The 19,161-nt window shown below is 42.4% G+C and overlaps 1 protein-coding gene across 1 annotated transcript; it reads left to right on the forward strand.

The window, feature by feature from the left end:
* Positions 1 to 511: 511 nt before the first annotated feature.
* Positions 512 to 14,370, forward strand: LOC311074428 (E3 ubiquitin-protein ligase DTX3L-like). The gene is made up of 8 exons (XM_084101023.1): positions 512 to 664; positions 1,207 to 1,298; positions 8,698 to 8,811; positions 9,895 to 10,123; positions 10,611 to 10,774; positions 11,069 to 12,574; positions 13,013 to 13,230; positions 13,346 to 14,370. The coding sequence occupies exons 2-8, from the start codon at positions 1,281 to 1,283 to the stop codon at positions 13,413 to 13,415; spliced, it is 2,319 nt and encodes a 772-aa protein (XP_083957149.1). The 5' UTR covers positions 512 to 664; positions 1,207 to 1,280; the 3' UTR covers positions 13,416 to 14,370.
* Positions 14,371 to 19,161: the final 4,791 nt, after the last annotated feature.

Raw genomic sequence — 19,161 nt, forward strand, 5'->3', positions numbered from 1 at the left:
GACACATAAACAACATTAAATTCTTGATTTTCACCACAGCGGGACTTTAAATCACGAGACTTAATTTATAAATCTCTGGTGCAGCCATCTTTTTAATGTAACTGCACATTGTCCTGATATAAATAAACTAGAGTTAAATCTGCTTGGGGGACCAGCCCAAGATTTGTGTCGAAGATACGGAGCCTTTTCAAAAGAAATTATATTTTCAAACTAATTAGATTTTAAGTCTTCTGTGCCCAGTTGTTCAAAAAGTTTAATCTGGATCAGAATCATCTTGGAAATCTCATGTTTTGCTCTCCAGGATCAGGTAATTCATCTTTTCTGCCAGTTTTTCCAAGAAGAACAAATATGACATGGGAGAAAAATTATACAGTATATTTCAATGCTTTGGGTTCTGTCGCAAATGTTTTACATTTCCATGACAAACAAAAGTGTCTTACAAAGTTTTGCGATCCCTTTATGACCTGTTTGGATCTTAAGGTATGGTTATGGATTGTCAATGGTCACATGAGAGTGGGTAAATGATGTCAACATTTTTGGGTGAACAATCGTTTTCCCAAACTTGTCATTTGCTTTCGTTTTCGCTCAAACACCAGTTGATGCAGGTTGAAGATTCACAGCTCAGTTTCACACAGCTCTCGGTTTTCGGTAGACGGTAGGACAGGTAAGTTGCCAGATTAAAATCACCATTTTGTTCTTATTGTTTAATGATTGTGTCAGTACTTTTGCCGTGACCTACGTGTAATCCAGAACTAATATTCTCGAACTGCGCTGTTAATAATAACAATATTGACCTTCACTTTGAGCATCGACAGCCAGTCTGTCAGTGAATATAAAACTACATGTGTGTGTGAAGACGAGTTTACATGAAATGTTTGAACGTGTTTTTTTCACAGCTCTGTAGACACGAAACGAAAATGAAACTAAATGTGCTGTTATTGATATTGACAAAAATGGGGGTTAAAAATTTAACGTTGACATTTGAGTGTTAATTATAGAGCATGTGTTTGAAGTTCATCGTAATGTAACTTTCTGTTCGGCGTTAACTAAGTAACTTCAATATTTCCTACATTGTCTTACATTTTAGAAATATCAGCCAGCTAGTCTTTGAAGCTTTTTTAAATTTTATTTATTCGTTTGTTGTTGTAAAATAAATATAACTCTTTCCCTTTTTTATTTACTTACCTTTATAATTATTTACTCAAGGCTAAAGTTTTCATTCAGTTGCTGATTGGAGATTCTCTTGCACTGATATATCACTGGAACAGACAGTTGTTCCAATGGAGATTTACGAATATGTGAGTCATTTTTGTTTTTATTTATTCATTACACACATTTTCATGTTTTATGGGGACTTTCCGTAGACGTAATGATTTTTATACTGTACAAACTGTGTATTCTCTCCCCTTACACTAACACTACCCCTAAACCTACACTTTACAAAATGCTGGGTTGTTTAAACCAAAATTAGGGTCAAACATGGACAGACCCAACTGTTGAGTTAAAAATTTTATTTAAAAACTTAACCCAACAGTTGTGTTTGTCAATTTTTGACCCAAATTTGGGTTGAAACAACCCAGCATTTTTTTATTTATTTTTTGTGTGTGTGTGTACCCATCACACAAAACATTCTGCATTTTTACATTTTCAAAACACACACACAGCCTTTATCAATTCACAATGTTATAGCCTAAACTACGGTGGCCGAGAGAGCTCAACGCGCTGCAACTGAAGAAAGCACATGCAAATAGAAAAAAACACATGCAAATAGAAAAAACAACATGCAAATAGAAAAAAACACATGCAAATAGAAAAAACAACATGCAAATAGAAAAAAACACCCACAAATTAAGAAAACATCTTCATCAGTTTCACAACACACGTGTGCTCCAAATACTCACAACACAACCAAATACAGAAACGCATTGCAAAATAACAGACCACAACAGAAATGTTTCCAGGGGAACCAAATAAGTAAAGAAACCGGCTGGGATGTGCTTACAGCTCAAAAGTCTACTTTATTTTATTTTATTTCTTTTAACTTTTTGTTGTTGTTGTTGTTGTTGCAAAACATACAGAGATTACATTTTTATGACATACAACTTGTATACAATATACAAAATGTATTAACAATATGTTCAATGTCATCAGAATACAAATGAGAAAAGAACAATGAGCTGAAAACTAAAATAAATAAATGAAAAAGATAGAGAAAAAGAACATGAGGGAAAGATATTAATCTATACATCAGTTTTTCATGTCATGTTTAAATTTTCATTAAGAAAAGTTTCATAAGAAATGTTAGGTAATGTAGGGTCCAAAGTTTTAAAGTTGAGACACTCACACACAGATATATAACGCATATTTTAAAAGCTTTTCTGTAAAAAATAATATATTTATTTGCAACAGTTATGTCAACAGCATTATATTTCTGTCGTAAGAACAGCAGCTGATGGACGCCGTGCTGCGTTGTCATGGGAACATCCCAGGTGAAAATAATGAGGAAATTACGTTGTCTTTCGTTGCTCCCTTCATCAAGTGTGTTCCAAACGGCTACATAATGCCACACGAGTGCCCTGCTCACTCCACAGTCCCACTACAAGAGCTCTGCCCTACGAAGGGAGCAGGGCATAGGGATGCTCACGAGCAATAAGCACGTCCCAGTCGGGTTCGTCACTTATTTGGTTCCCCTGGAAACATTTCCGTTGTGGTCTGTGTGTTATTTGCAGCGTGATTCTGTATTTGGTTGTGTTATTTGGAGCACACGTGTGTTGTGAAACTGATGAAGATGTTTTTATAATTTGCGGGTGTTTTTTCTATTTGCATGTGTTTTCTTCATAGACAGTAAAAGAAATGGACACAGCGACCCCATAGACTTCAACGGAGAATAGTGAAGCCAATTAGAAGCACTCACTTCCTGATGGCTGAGCGTACTGCAGACTCAAACTGAGCTTGACGACGTGGATGTGACGTGAGCAACCTGTCTGACAGTTGTAAGTCTTCTAGTAGCTGTGCCAAGAGAAATCTGAATCATTCCCTTCCGAATCTTGCAGAGACGGAGAGTGTGAGTAGGAGCTGTCCATGAGCTAGGAGCAGGAGCAACGTCATGATTCTCTATGGGCTTCTCCCTAGACTTTATCTGACTTTATGCCTCCACGTCCCCCCGATTGACTGTGAGCTTCTCCTCCTGTCTATACGGTAATTTCCAGAGAGTCGCGTGGTTATGACGCAATCGTTAGCCTATTTTTACAAAAACTGCTTCTACAGGGCCATAACGTAAGATACAAGGTAATGGAGCCTTTTATACATTGTCGTGTTTCTTTAGAAATAAACAATGGACAAATAGAGTCTTTAAACACCTCAGATGTAAAGTTATTCGCTGTCAAAGTGACGCCAAAATGAATGGGAGTCAATGGCATGCTAACAGCAGGTGATGGCTTGTTAGCCAATGGCGGCCCTCGGGGGTGGTACGCTTTCCGGGTGCTGGATTACCCCCCTGGTTTTCTTCAGTTGCTGCGCGTTGAGCTCTCTCGGCCACCGTACTAAACCAAAGGGAATTCATCAAGAGGTTTTTTTTAAACAAAGAAAAAACTAAATTATTTGGTAAAGCTAAAGAGAAAGAATAAACGTGTTTATTTGAAAACTATACAAACACACACACAAATTGGGGTCTAAAAGTTGGAGATATATTGAAAATATGTGTTAACATAAAATTAATAAGAAATACTGATTTATAAATATATGCATTATACAAAAGGTCAGATTGCCCTGCTTTTGCTTCCACTGATGTCCAAAATATGCTCAGGAAGAGTTACTCATGCTGAATAACAATGATTACTAGTAGGTTTGCTTTGTGTTACTATTTTTAGTCACAAACGCTTGACAGCTACCGTTCTCCTAATGGAACTTCAAGACTGTCTTTGTAGATAAAGTACAGTACACTAAAATAGAATTATGTTACAGTGATATACACACTAAACATAGTCAATTTCTCCTGACATCTCTACTACAGTAAAGTGTTTACTGTAAATCTTTCTTAAAGGGTTAGTGAACTAACCCTTTAAGTCCACTTTCTCTTATATAAAATATATTTGCTCTGTTTTTAAGACTTAAGGCAAACACTGCAGTGTAAAGAGTAAATACGCCCTTTGACTGATGAGCACATGACTCTAGTCTAGATAAATGTCATAAACTAGGTCATTTCGCTAAAGCCACAAGCTACAATGATCATACAGACAATGTATGGCAGAACAATTAACAAGCAATACTGGTTTTCTTTTTTCTTTCTGGAGCTATGGATAGTGTACAATAGAAGGGTTTTGCAACCTTATAAAGTAATTACATCAAAATTTCAATTTTACAATCAGATCATGTAGATCTTATACAGATGAAACAGTGATGGGAAAAAAAAAATCCACCACAAACAAGTTGCCACATGTATGTCTTGTTTACTTTGGTTTTCATTGTCTCTATTTTACCTTAGTTCCAGTTCATTCATCTGTTGTCATGGTTTATAATTAATCCCTTGATTACTCTGTGTTTATAAGTCCCTGGTTTTCTCAGTTCAATGTTCTCCATTGTTTATGTTAATGTTGCCTTGTTATATTTTCTCCCAAGTGTTCTCCTGGTTTACGGGTTATGGATTTGCCTACGTTTGAGATCGCTGGTAACACTTTACAATAAGGTTCATTAGTTAACTACATTAGTTAACATTAACTAATAATGAACTGCACTTATACAGCATTTGTTCATCTTTGTTAATGTTAATTTCAACATTTACTAATACTTTATTAAAATCTTGTTAACATTAGGTAATGCACTGTGAACTAACATGAACAAACAATGAACAGCTTTATTTTCATTAACTAACATTAACAAAGATTAACAAAAACAGTAGTAAATGTATTGCTCATTGTTAGTTCATGTTAGTTAATACATTTACTAATGTTTAATAAAGGAACCTTATTGTTAAGTGTTACCAGATCGCTCCCTTGAGGACCACGCAAGGGACTTTTTATATCTGCTGTGCCTCACCCACAATCTGGAGCAATATCAAGGCATGCCTGCCCGTGAACGGTCCTCTGGGAAACGTCTCCGCATTTGTGAGTGGGTGCTGGTGAACAATGGATAGGCGTTTACCATCTGCCCCGCTGAGGAGGACATCACCACACCCACTCCAGACCCAGAGCCCAGCCAGCCGCCTCCCATGCCCTTCAATGACGAAACGGCAGGATCCACCTCAGACACGGAGGCCAAGCTTGCTGCAATGCCAGCGCCAAGGACAATGCCTGAGACAATCCTCACCCTGGAGCCAGACAGAAAATCTGACCAGGTGCGTGAGCCGGCAACATCGTCCACCCCAGTGTGTATCCTCGCGGAGTGCGAGGGCATGAAATGGAGCCCTGCTCACACTTCCGCCACTGAGGGTGAGCTGCATATGGACTCTGGGAAACGCCATGAGTAAATGGAAAATGATATTCCTCTGAGTCTCCAAGTATTCTGCGTCTCCTCTGGTCCTGCCCAGCTCCAGGTTTCCTGCATCTCCGCTAGTCCCGCTCAGCTCCAAGTCTCCTACATCTCCAGTGATCCCACCCAGCCTCCCTCTCCTATCTCTTCTTCCAATAACAGCCAGTCCTTCGGCCCCACCTCCCCTGGTTCCCTTCAGTCCCTCCGCTCCCCCTCTGTTGACTCCGCTCTACTGCATGGATCTGCCTCCGGTCTTCTGGTCTTCAGCTCTGCCTTGGCAAGGGGATCCCCTGGCTCCAGCTCCAGCTGCCAAGCCCATCACTCCACCTCGGCTCGTTGACCTTGGCTCAACCTCCTCCCTCCCTCGGCTCCACCTGGGGCCGTGGTCCTTACGGCTGCACCGGGTCCCCTTGTCCCTCCAGCTCCGCCTTAGTCAGATGTTGCTCTGCCTGCGGCACGGACCTCTGGGCCTTCAGCTGCGGTTCCATCGGGCTCCACCTTCCCACCGGCTCTGCCCTGGTCCTCTGGCAACCCCCGCCTTCCCTTTATCCCCTGTAAATACTCCCATTATATGCGTAAATCTACCATAATAATTTGTGTCAGTGACTCATCTACTATTTTTTGGTATACTCAATCAATTAGAAACAATTTACTATGGCTCTTTATTAAAATACACCTGCTTGGTAATGAACTTTATGATTGTTGTTCCTCACAGTTCTCAGGTAGCAGAAACTCCTTTATAGATGGTCAAATACTCCAGATAAACATAAATTTGTTCTTGCTTCCCCGAGGTATCATTTTAGCAGGGTGAATTTAACAAAAACGTCTTATCCAGACATATTGAGTTGAAATAATGTCACAATATCACCCTGTTTGGTCTCAGTTGCACCATTTCCTGCCACTAGTTTGTCATCGTGGTTTCTAATTAGATTTTGTCATCACTGTCAGCTGTGTTATCGTTAATCACCTCGTTTGTCTGTGTATTTAAGTCCTGTGTTTTCAGGTCACCTTTGTCCAGTCTTCTTGTTCAATTATTAAATACTGTTTGAAACCTTTATCTTCATCTTCGTGCGTGTTCATGCAGCAGAACGATGACAGAAGACTGGGCCATAAAGTGATATAGATTGCGGCGTGTTTTTGTTTTGTGTCAATGTTTTTGTGTTTATTTTATTTTCGTCACCATGGACTCTCCCTCGTTCTTGTTATTGTGCCTTGAGCAGGGAAGTCGCTCCCTCGAGGCACATAGCAGAATTCATCGACCTTGCCAATCTTTCACACTTCCCGGACAACTGCCTGTGTTCATTCTTCTATGTTGGACTCAATGCATGGACAAAGGCACAGTTGTTTGGGGAGGGATCTTGAGGGAGCTTTGCCACATGTGGAGTGGGTGCAAGCATCACCTTTGTGGATGAGGATCACCTTTCACCATAGTACCCCAACAACGACACCAGTCCCATTCCCAATCCAGTGCGCAGCCAGGAACCTCTGGATGGCGAGGAACGGCAGCATGAGCCCACCGCAGACAGAGACCCAACCTCTACTACGATGCAGGAGCCAGTGACGAAAGGAACTCAGTGACTGAGCAAAACACTGCTACGAGTCTGACCATCATCATCCGACATCGAGGGAGTTTGTGAGGAGTTCAGGGATGGAGAATGGAGCCCCGCCCACACTCCCGCCACTGAGAGTGACTTTCTGGCAACCACTAGGAACTATTATTTTGATTCCCCTTCCCCCTTTAATCCCACCCGATTCTCTGTTCTATTTTGGACTCACTGGTCCTGCCCAGCCTCCCTCTCCCACCTCCTCTCCAGACTTTTGCCCCAAATTTTTTGAGGTGTAGCTGGAACTCCCTCGGACCATCGGCTCCGCCTGGCTCAGACATCGCCATCATTTCACCACGGACTTGCAGGCTGTTCGCTGCTCTCCGGCCCTCCACCACTATGGCTCCATTTGGCTCCACCTTTGCTCAAGCTACGCCTTAGGGGCCGATCACACCTGACGCGTTTTTTGCAGTGAGAGGCGTCTATTTTCAATTGGTTTCCTATGGCAGCGAGCGTTTTTGAAGTTGAAAAAAAAGCAACTCCGAGCGGAAAAAGCGCCCGACGTCATCGCGTTTTTTTCCACTGTCCAATCGAATGAAGTGAGAGGCGGGCCCTCCGTTTTAGTGATGAAAGCTACAGTTGCTTGAACGCCAGGAGAGTGCGATGATGGAGGATAAACTTGTGGTGCTCTCGCGGGTTACCAGGAGTTTAACGACTTCACGAACCGTAACTACCACAATGTTAACAGAAAGTAAATAAAGTTAATAAAAGGCTGATTTGATGTTTACTTGACTGACAGGACAGCTGTTTCAGTGGTTGCCTAGCAACATAAAAAACGCAGCGCACTGCTCGTTCTGTGTGATGGTAAAATGCTGTGCACTTCGCGTTTTCGAACCTGAAAAACGCGTTAGGTGTGATCGGCCCCTTAGCCCTTAGTCGTTCCAGCTCCACCTCAGCCCTCCTGTACCCTGTTTCCATCTCCGAGGGTCGTCGTTGCGGCTCCGTCTCAGACATCAGTGCCATCAGTGTCCCAAGGCTCCAGCTCCATCGGCTCCATTACCTTCACTAGGGTGGGGTGAAAACCCTCACGTCCATGGCTCATCCCTCCAGCAAAGCGGTCGTGGGAAGCCGTCCTGGCTGTGGCCTGGAACACCATCAAGCCATTCCTGCTCAAAGGCCATCCTCTGGATTAAATCACCATCTGCACATCCCAGGACTGTCCTCTGTTTCATCCCTCTCCTGGACTCTCATCCTCCACCAGAGCCTCCTCCATTCATCTGCCGACGTCAGGTCACACCTTACCGGGAGGGAGTGTAATGTCACAATATCACCATGTTTGGACTCAGTTGCACCATTTCCCACCACTATTTTTTTCAGCATGGTTTCTAATTTGATTTATCATCACTGTTATTAATCATCTCGATTGTCTGCTTATTTAGGTCCTGTGTTTTCACTTTACCTTTGTCCGGTCTCATTCATGTATGGTTGTGTTTGCTTGCTGTTCTTCATGTGGATTTAATCTGTGGATATTATTAAATACTGTTATTAAAAACCATTATCTTTCTCTTTGTTCGTGTTTATGCTGCAGAACCTTGACAAATATATAAATAGGGTTTAGTTTTTAAATTTGTTACTGAAATTATTTTTTAAAAGGTGTTTTAAGATGGCGTTTTTTTCTGAATGTTAGGACTTATATACGGCAGGAGCTGAAGGTCAAGACTCTGGAACAACTTTGAATGACATGATGCATCTAAACTTCACAATGGATCGAACACACAATTCAGACTCACTGTCAGAAAAGGTATTGACTAAAGAGTAAAACTTGAGCCTTTGATTTTCTGAGGGGCATTATCCAACCAGAATCTCTATATTTATTTATGTATGATTAAATGCCAAAGCATAATGTATCAAATAATTTCAAATGCTTATCATGAAACTTTTCAAACAACCATTTTACAGATAAATATTATTTTTCAAAAAATATAATTCATAGTTTTAATAATTACACTCTTAACACCAGTTTGGTGTTGTTATAACTCAGCAGGTCATTTTTGCTGATGATGGACTATCATTGTCATGATCCTGGTTCTTTTCTCTTTTCTCTCTCTGTCTCCATCTGCTGGCCTCTCTCTGTTCCTGTTTCTCCGTTCTCTCTCACTCACCCGTTATCACTCACTCATCTCCTTCAGCTGTTCCTCGTTCTTTCATCCTCACACCTGCTCTCTATCTCCTGTCATTAGTCTCTCTATTTCTAGCTCTATCTTTCTCTTCTCTGTCGGATTATTTTTGCCCGTCACGTATGTACTGACAATTGTGTTCTATCTACAGAAGATTAGTCCAGTCCAGTCTTGTCTTGTCCTGTCTGGTCTTTATTTGCTGTGTGTTACCTGATTTGTGCTTTGCCCAGTTACCTGCCGTGGAGAGTTGCAGAGGGTCCGACGCTTCACCAGCTTCCCTGGTCTCGCTATATACAAGCCTTCCGGACCTGCCGCTTCAGTTGCCGCTTGAGTTTCTCACGGTCTCAACCTGAACATTTCTATTGTGAACTTCCTTTGTTTGATCGGCCACAGCGGCTTTGCCTTATTTCTATTAAAGAGCTATTTCACCTGCTTTTCGCCTTTTGGAGTCACTCTCTCTCTGCATACCATGACAATCATGTCTGATTTTTCTTTTTGCAGCCATTTGTCAAATCACAAATACAAATTACAACTAACAAATAAACTGCTCATATAATACAAACAATGTAAAATATGAAAACATTCCGTTCTAATGCTCATCTACCTAAAATAACTTTACGTAAACATTACTCAGGTTGGCTCTAAGTTGGGTATTTTCTCACATAGAAATTCAGAATCTGCATTCATAACTATTTTCCCATCAACAGGACATTTATACAGCTGGTTATGAATGGCCTCAACCTTCAGCACCACTGGATGTTGCTAAATGTATGATCAAAGTGGACTGGAGAGAACCATTTCCAGAGAGATGGAGAGCAACATTACAGAAAGCTCTTCAGAGCTGGCTGCTCAAAACGGAAGGAAAACCTGATGTCGTCAGCCTTAAACTCATGGATGATCCGTCCTGTGCAGAGGTGCAGATAACACCATCAACAGGTGATATAATTCACTTAAATAACATTTCATCTTAAATCTTATGAATGCTAGTTTCTGAATTAACTAAAATACAAACAGTAAACATGGGGATCATCTGTCAACGGTCTTAATCAACCAAATTCATAAGATGCTCAATCTGTATCACACACATCTCCTATAGCTCATTCTGCCACTTGAATACTTATTTTTATTATTTTTAAGTGACTGTTGTAGTTGTCATCAGTGATTGAAAGCATCAGCAATACTGTTCCCTCTCTCACACACAGATCTGTTTGAGTTTTCTGCTGTATCCATTCCAGTGAAATCACTTGCTACTGATCATCAACTGATTTATATAATTTAGTGGACTTTTACATTTTAAATAAATTCCACTTGGGGTTTATACCACATAACAGCATTTTATTCATCTAAATTACTTTGTCAAATTCTTAGTGTTATTTCTTATTTTTTAAGACTCTAAATTAAATGTACTCTTATTTTTTTGCAGCTCTAGAAGTGTTAAAAAGGCTCACACATATATCTTTGAGGTTTAAAGATTATAAGGATGGTACATTTAAGGAAGTGACTGCATGGATTGGTCTGGATGAAGCAGATTTTCTGACTGTTCCACAAAAGTCCATGCTAAAGGACAACGGAGCGCCTTCAACAAAGGTATCACATTTACTTTGTGTACAATCATTTCATTTTTTTTTTAAGTTTTCATTGCTAAGTGTAAAAAGCCACATGCATAGCCAAAAAACAAAAAACTACATTGCACACTTAATAGTTAGTAACTAGCAATTAAACTATTTCTGTTCAGACTCTTAGTAGATTAGTAGTAGTAAGAATAATACTATTACTAATATATGATTATAATTAAATTACACTATAATTTGTAGCAATAATTTGGTGTTATAATTAAAATATTTCCAAGTCCTATAATCAAATCCCATCATATGTTTTTAGGTGATCGGTTCTATGCCTGTGACTGCAGCATCAGAATACACAGATAATGTTGAGGACGTGTCTGCATCTAATAGAGCTTCAAATAAAGCTGAGACCAGTAAAACTGCGATAATGACCCCTGAGACACCAACTGGACTGACTGTACCCCTTTATGCGTTCTGGTACATGCATCACGCTTACAGAAAGGAGTTAGAACAATTTGAGAAACAGCATGGAGTCTCTATTTGTGCCGAAGTGTCAGTCTCAATCAAACATATCCAGAGATCAAGCCCTGATTCTGTGTCTAAAACCACTGAGGACTTTCAGAAACTTGTTCAGGGCTGTGTGGATAGTTTTAGTGATGCTACCATTAATCATAATCACATGGATTCAGAGATTGTGAAGCAGGCCCTTCATGCCATTCAGTCAGAGAAGACAAAGATGATGTTCACCAAGTCTGCCAGTAACTGCCTGTTCTTTGGACCGAAGAAATTTACAGACATGATTAAAAGAGAGGTAGAAGGAACAAGAGTGGATAGGCAATTCATTGACAAATCAAGTAAAATGAATAAAGACAACAACTTTTCTCCACAAAGCAGGTCTTCATGGACACAAAGGACAAAGGACCTTCCAACTCATCTTGAGATGGACAAGGTTCATTGGAATCTGATGAAACTTTCCTATAAGGAGCAATTATATCAGCTTGAAACAAAGTACGGAGTGTCATTTAATGAAGAAAAACAGCAGAGAATTTTAACCATTAAGATTCAAGCTCGATCCAAAGGAGTTCAACATATTAATCTTGAAAGTCACGCCATCAGAGCTTTAACTCAGCTCTACCAGAAACTTGCATCAGCCGCTGTCACCTGTGAACTCAAAAACCCTACAGACGCAACTCTTGTGGCATCAGCAGTAGAGAAGCTTCAGCAGGAGCATCATTGTGTTGTTGCAGAAGATGTGTTCAGTCGCTGGAGGCTCGTTGGACTGCCAGAACATCTCGGTCCTGCCATTGCTGAAATTGAGAAGATGCTTCAGAAAAGAGTGTTTGATGACAAGCAGAAGAAATCGATCGGTTACTCGGAGGACGTTCCTCATGCAAGAGGAATCCAATGGAATCAGACGCCTGATTATGGACAAGGAGCAGTGGGAGGATCAGTACGGGATGAGGGATTGAATCTTAGAGGACAAAGTGAAACAGACACTAGATTCAATGAAGGATTAAAAGACAGTTCTAGACATGAAAGTAAAGATGCTCATACTGAAAAGGAGACGTGTCTCTTTTGTATGGACAGCTTCACCGACAAGAAAAAATTGAAATGTGGGCATAAATTCTGTCAGTTCTGTATAAGTGCGTCAGAGAAGAGTCTGGGATCCATCTGTCCTGTGTGTAAGGAAGTCTATGGGAAATTGGAGGGAAACCAACCAAATGGAAAAATGAAAGTAACAAAGAGCAGAATGAGTCTTCCTGGATATCCAGATTGTAGCACTATTGAAATCTACTATGACATACCCGGTGGTGTTCAAACGGTAAGAACATTTAAAACTGAACTGTGATCAAAAATCTAGATCAAAGCACTCTGCTAAAGGTCTACAGACTGTGCGCTCCTCATAAACCACTCCTGGGCACATGGGCTTATCGGCTGTTCTGTTCCTGAAGGGCCACTGTTCTGCAGAGTTTAACTCCAACCCTACAATTAAACACACCTGGACCAGTTAATCAAGGTCTTCAGGATTACGAGAAAGTTCCAGGCAAGTGTTAGAGCAGGTTTGAGGTACAGTCTGCAGGACAGCGGCCCTCCGGGAGCAGGATTAGACGCCCCTGCTGTTGAAGAAGCACACGAACTGCAGAAAAACAAACACACAATAAAAAGAAATCTGTGACCTCCTTGTAGATCATTTTCTATTTTTACATTGATTTGTTTAATGTAATGGTACAGTAATACATCTTTTTAAAATAATTTTTAGGAGAAGCATCCAAACCCGGGACAACGTTATTATGGGACAACTCGTCAAGCGTACTTACCAGACAATCGTGAAGGAAGAGAAGTGCTCAAACTCCTGGATCGGGCTTTTAAACAGAAACTGATCTTTACTGTCGGGAGATCTAGAACTACGGGTGCAGAGAATATGGTCACCTGGAGTGATATTCATCATAAGACCAACACATCCGGTGGGCCTGAAAGGTATGAGTTCATTTAAAGTGTGCTTTCAATTGTCCATCATGTCCAGCAAAACCACTTATCAAACATTTCATATTATTTTGAGTTTCATGTAAAATATATTTTTTTCTGTCCACAGGAATGGCTATCCGGATCCTGGCTACCTGAAGAGAGTGAAAGATCAGTTAAAGGCCAAAGGCATTGAATAAGGATTTTATATAGTCTGCAAAAATGCAATCCCTCTGCTCTGGAGCTCCATGTTTACACGGCTGAAATACAGTATAAGACCAAATTACAATACTTTTTTTCTTTAATGGCTCTTTCAAATTCAAGCCCTGGTGATATAAATTTTGAGGATTTGAGGACACACAAAGGATAGAGCAAAATACACAGCAAAACTGCAGGAGAACCTTCCTCTGCTAAAAAAAAAAAAAAAAATTTAAGTTTGGGAGAAAATTCCCCTTTCAGCAGGCAGCTACTTATTTCAAGTGTACTAAACTACCTACAGTAAATTCCGTTTTTATGGCGGAAATCATAGCCATAAAGCTAAAGTTGGAGCTCCCGCATCCCCCTTTTTTATTATTATTATTATTTTAATTTTTTTTGTCATTCTTTCAGGGGGTCGTTTTCCCCTACCAAAACAGTAGTTGTGGAAACACTGGTAGGACAATAGCTGTGTCCCAATGTGAAGGCTGCATCCTTCGAAGGCCGCAGATCTCGAAGGATGCAGCCTATGCGTCCTTAGAAGGACACACCATGTAGCCTTCGTAGGATTTCCTAATTGCGCAACCAGGTGTTCCCGATTACCGCTCCATGCACCAAGCAACGGTGCGAGAGGACAGCTGCCATCCTGATAATTAATTTGATATAATTGAGTAAACAGCTATGGAGCCAGAATTGGCTATTGTCATTTTTATTTTTTATATTTTACTGGAGGACATGGTGAGGATGTTTCAGCCCTGGCGATGCCGGGTCATGTATTTTCGTCTTAGCCAAGACCATGGCCAGATAAATTAAGCTGGTTTGCTGCGTCCCAATTCAGAGGCTGCGTCCTGAATTGGCGGATTACCCTTTAAACTGTTCAAGTATTGGGTGTTAACTTGCGTAAATAATGTAATGATATATGAAAATAAAATAAAACTTGCATAGGCCTATATATATTTATTACATGGCTTAGTTGAATTCCAATGTACAATGCGGTCTGTTATTTCTTCTGTTATTTCTACACATTTAAAGTTGCATAAAAATAAATAATGTACAGAATTTTTCTTTCCTTTTAAAAAATAAGTGAAAAAAATTTAAACAAGAATATAAAGAAAAATATATATATTTTTCAATCATTCTCTCAAGAAGAGAAAACAGCCTGACCATCCTCTCCCTACTCTCCTCGCCTCTGCCTCTCTCTCTCTAGTTGCATGTCTTCTGTGATCAAGTCAAACTTGTCCTCTCTGTCTCGCCGCCTTCGTGCTGCTGCCACTGGCTCCTCCTCACCGTGGGCACACACTGCTGAACTCAGCCCTGGTGTGTTCTCAGGGATTGAGGCAATGAGGACAGGGGGTTAGTGCAATGCCTCTGTCCCAACACCTCATCCATGAGGACAAACCAGGGCCAAGTTTTAGCAGTGAGTTTCCAACTCACACCCTCACCTGTCCCAGGACACTTGCAATCCTAAGGCAGAGCAAATTAACCATGGCTTGTTAACAACAACAACAACAACACCACCACAATACATTTCAGCAAAGACGTGTGTATTAACTTTCTTACTTTGTATTTTATTTTTTTTGCCTGTATGGGTGTTACCCTCCCCAGCAGACCCATTTCTCCAGAATTGCTCTAAAAAAGCAGAAAAGGGTACTTATGAAAAATATTAACACAGGGGTGCAATCTTAACATTAGTGCATTGTTAACACTGCAAAATATGACACATCAGGACATGCAAAATAATTCAGAAATCATATTTCTGGATACTCAAATTTGGTTAAAACCTTTGTAGACATAGCTTGAATGACAGCACAACAAAAACACATAAAAGTGAAACCCTTTGCCTTATCTAATGCTTTTCTTATTGTTGTGGGCTTTATATTGTGAGTGATATTTCTTATAATACACAAGTGAGACAGACTAGTTGCAAATATTACAGATAGGTTGTTGTCTTACCTCCAAGCCACGCTGGGGGAGTTTTTCGTCCCCGTAAATAAATGGTAATTTTCAGACCGCAATTTAATAAATTGAGCTGTCTGCTCCTTGAAACAATTATTAAACTAATATTAGCACAAGTTTTGCCTCAAACCACCTGACAAATAAGCCACGCAATGGTGACGAAGGGGTTAAGATGAAGTTTATAAGAAAGAAAATCTTATGGGTTTTAACTGTGGTTTTGCTAGCTATTTGAGTAAATGAAAACATAAAACTTACATTTAAATGTGAATTTGCCGTCCACCACCGAACTCTCGGGCGCAATTTTTTTAAAATAAGAATGCTGTCGTCACCGGCACGCAATGACTTATGGGGTAGGATAGGCCGCTAAGGATCCATTTATGTATCCTTCCTTTCACGGGGAAACGAAGGGTGCATTTGGCGTCGCTTTTGAATCAGGGAAGCCTTTGTCGCGCCGCGATGACGCAACCGGCCTTCGAATACGGCCTTCGAAGAATGCTGAATTGAATTGGGACAGCCTTCATCGCGCCGCGGTGACGCAATCGGCCTTCAAATGCGACCTTCCAAGGGTGCAGCCTTTGAATTGGGACATCCTTCGTCGCGCCGCTGTGACGCAATCGGCCTTCAAATACGGGCAATCCGCCTTCAAATACGGGCAATCCGCCTTCAAATACGGCCTTCGGTGTCATGACTGAAGACAGGAAGCAACTGCAAGTAAAACTCTTTATTGAAGACAGTAATATAATAATAGTCCCAGATAAAGATGCAGGCGGGTGGTGCAGGGACTTTAATGGTCAGCACGGAACAGATGGAGTGAAGAGTTGAGTGCACTGGTGAATGGTGGTGACGGAATCCAGACACAGAACGAAATCCACAGAGAACACCGAACAGGAACAAAGAAGCACGAGACTGGAGATGTCGAACAGGAATGGGATCAAACACACAGCACAGAGGACTTCAAACAACGATCTGACAAAGGAGATGAGAAAACGGTGAGTATTTAAAGGTGAGTGGATGAGCTGCAACTGGCGCCGTGAGTGAGATCAGCTGGACCGCTGATCAGACAATGATGGCCGGTCACGCCCACTCACACACACATAACAACATAAACACGAGACGAGCAGGAAACAATGCATTCATGAACCGTGACAGTACCCCCCTCCTAGGAGCGCCTCCTGGCGTTCTCAGACTCCCTTACCTGTCGATTGTAATCATCGATAAGGGAGTGATTCAGGATGTCTCTAGCAGGTACCCAACTTCTCTCCTCCGGACCGTAACCTTCCTAGTCCACCAAAAACTGGAACCCGCGTCCCCTCCGCCTAGAGTCCAGAATGCGATTGACCGAATATGTGGGTTCCCCGTCTACGAATCGCGGCGGGGGGGGACCGGGACTGGCGGATTAATACGAGAATGAAACACGGGCTTGACTTTAGATACATGAAAGACGGGATGAATTCTCCTGTACGCCGGAGGAAGGTTGAGGCGGACTGCCACCGGACTAATGATCTTGGTGACAGTGAACGGGCCAATGAATTTGGGAGCAAGCTTATTAGAAACGATCGGAGAGGAATGTTCTTGGTTGAAAGCCACACTTTTTGACCAACGACGTATACAGGAGGCCTAGACCGGTGGCGATCGACTTTAGCCTTGGTGCGCGTCCCCGCTTGGAGTAGAGTCTCACGGGCTCTAGTCCAAGTGCGGTGATACCTCTGGATGAAGGCGTGGGCGGAGGGGACCGCGACTTCAGATTCCAGACTGGGAAAGATTGGTGGCTGGTACCCTAAACTACACTCGAACAGAGATAGGCCCGTAGATGACACTGGTAGCGCATTGTGGGCGTACTCCACCAGTGACAGTTGTTGGCTCCATGAGGAAGGATTCTTGGAGACCAAACATCGCAATACCCTTTCCAAACCTTGGTTGGCTCTCTCGGTTTGATCATTGCTCTGGGGATGAAACCTTGAGGACAGACTGACAGTCGCTCCCAGCAACCTACAAAATTCTCGCCAAAATTTGGACACAAACTGGGGTCCCCTGTCGGAAACCACGTCTGTCAGGGGGCCATGTAAGCGAAAGACGTGATCTACGACGGTCAACGCTGTCTCCTTGGCTGAGGGTAATTTGGGCAAGGGAATGAAGTGGGCCGCCTTCGAGAACCGGTCCACCACGGTCAAAACTACCGTGTTACCCGGAGAGGGCGGGAGGGCGGTAATAAAATCTAGCGCTATATGGGACCAGGGTCTCGAAGGGACAGGCAGCGGTTGAAGTAACCCATCTGGGGGTCGATTGGAAATCTTACCGGTGGCTAAAAACCGAGCAAGCCAAAACAAAACTGTGAATGTCGCGAGCCATAAGTGGCCACCAGAATCGTTGCTTGACCAAAAAATTAGTGCGATTAACTCCTGGATGACAAGCCACATTGGAACAATGCCCCCACTGAATGACGTCGGACCGTAATCCCTTCGGCACAAATAACCGATTCAGTGGGCAACCGGGCGGAGGCGTTACCCCTTCTAAGGCCGTCTTGACCTTCGATTCGACCTCCCATGTGAGTGTGGAGACAAATAGGGTCTCGGGTAAAATGCACTCGGGAGTAGACGGGCGTTCGGAACGGTCAAAAATGCACGATAAAGAATCGGGTTTGATGTTTTTGGAACCCGGACGGTACGAGAGAGTAAAATCAAAACGACCGAAAAAAAGTGCCCACCGAGCCTGCTTGGAGTTCAGTCTTTTGGCGGTTCTGATATATTCCAGGTTCTTGTGATCGGTCCAGACGATAAAAGGTACCCCCGCGCCTTCTAACCAGTGGCGTCATTCCTCCAATGCTAACTTGACTGCCAACAACTCTCTGTTACCAATGTCATAATTACGTTCGGCAGGGGATAAACGATGGGACAAAAACGCGCAAGGGTGCATCTTGTTGTCTGTGGGAGATCGTTGGGATAGCACTGCATCTATACCCCCACCTCTGACGCATCGACCTCCACCACAAACTGACGTGACGGATCAGGGGCCATTAAGATGGGGGATGAAACAAAGCAACCTTTCAGTTTGACAAACACAGCCTCGGCTGTGTATGACCACCTGAACGTAGTTCTGGGGGAGGTCAGGGCGGTCAGAGGTGCGGCTAGTTGGCTGAAGTTGCGAATAAAACGCCGGTAGAAGTTGGTGAATCCCAGAAACCTCTGTAGGGCCTTACGGGAATCTGGATTTGGCCAATCTACCACAGCCTTAACCTTCTCAGGATCCATACGCATTCCCTCAGTCGAAGAGATGTACCCCAGGAAAGGAACAGACTGTGCATGAAAAGCGCATTTCTCCACCTTGACAAAAAGCCCATTCTCTAGCAACCTCTGAAGCACTCGTCGGACGTGCTGCACGTGTTCCTGGAGAGAAGAGGAAAAAATCAATATGTCATCCAGGTAGACATATATGAACTGATCGACCATATCTCGCAGCACGTCGTTGACGAGCGCCTGGAAGACCGCTGGGGAGTTGGACAAACCGAACGGCATGACCAAATATTCAAAGTGCCCCCTGGGGGTGTTAAAAGCGGTCTTCCATTCATCCCCCTCCCTAATGCGGACCAAATGATAAGCATTACGTAAATCCAATTTCATTAAGATCGACGCTCCCTGCAACCTCTCGAAAGCTGAAGACATCAACGGCAAAGGATAAGTATTCTTTACCGTGATGCTGTTCAGCCCCCGGTAATCAATACAAGGTCGCAGAGATCCGTCCTTCTTCCCCACAAAAAAGAACCTCGCCCCCGCTGGAGAAGAGGAATGGCGGATGAAC

This window comes from Abramis brama (assembly GCF_963993115.1).
Source record: "Abramis brama genome assembly, chromosome: 23".
NCBI classification, from domain to species: Eukaryota; Metazoa; Chordata; class Actinopteri; order Cypriniformes; family Leuciscidae; genus Abramis; species Abramis brama.

Coding starts and splice junctions, on each gene's coding strand:
- LOC311074428 (XM_084101023.1), top strand. Junction 8,812..9,894: donor CAGACTCACTGTCAGAAAAG/GTATTGACTAAA, acceptor TCCCATCAACAG/GACATTTATACAGCTGGTTA. Junction 10,124..10,610: donor GCAGATAACACCATCAACAG/GTGATATAATTC, acceptor ATTTTTTTGCAG/CTCTAGAAGTGTTAAAAAGG.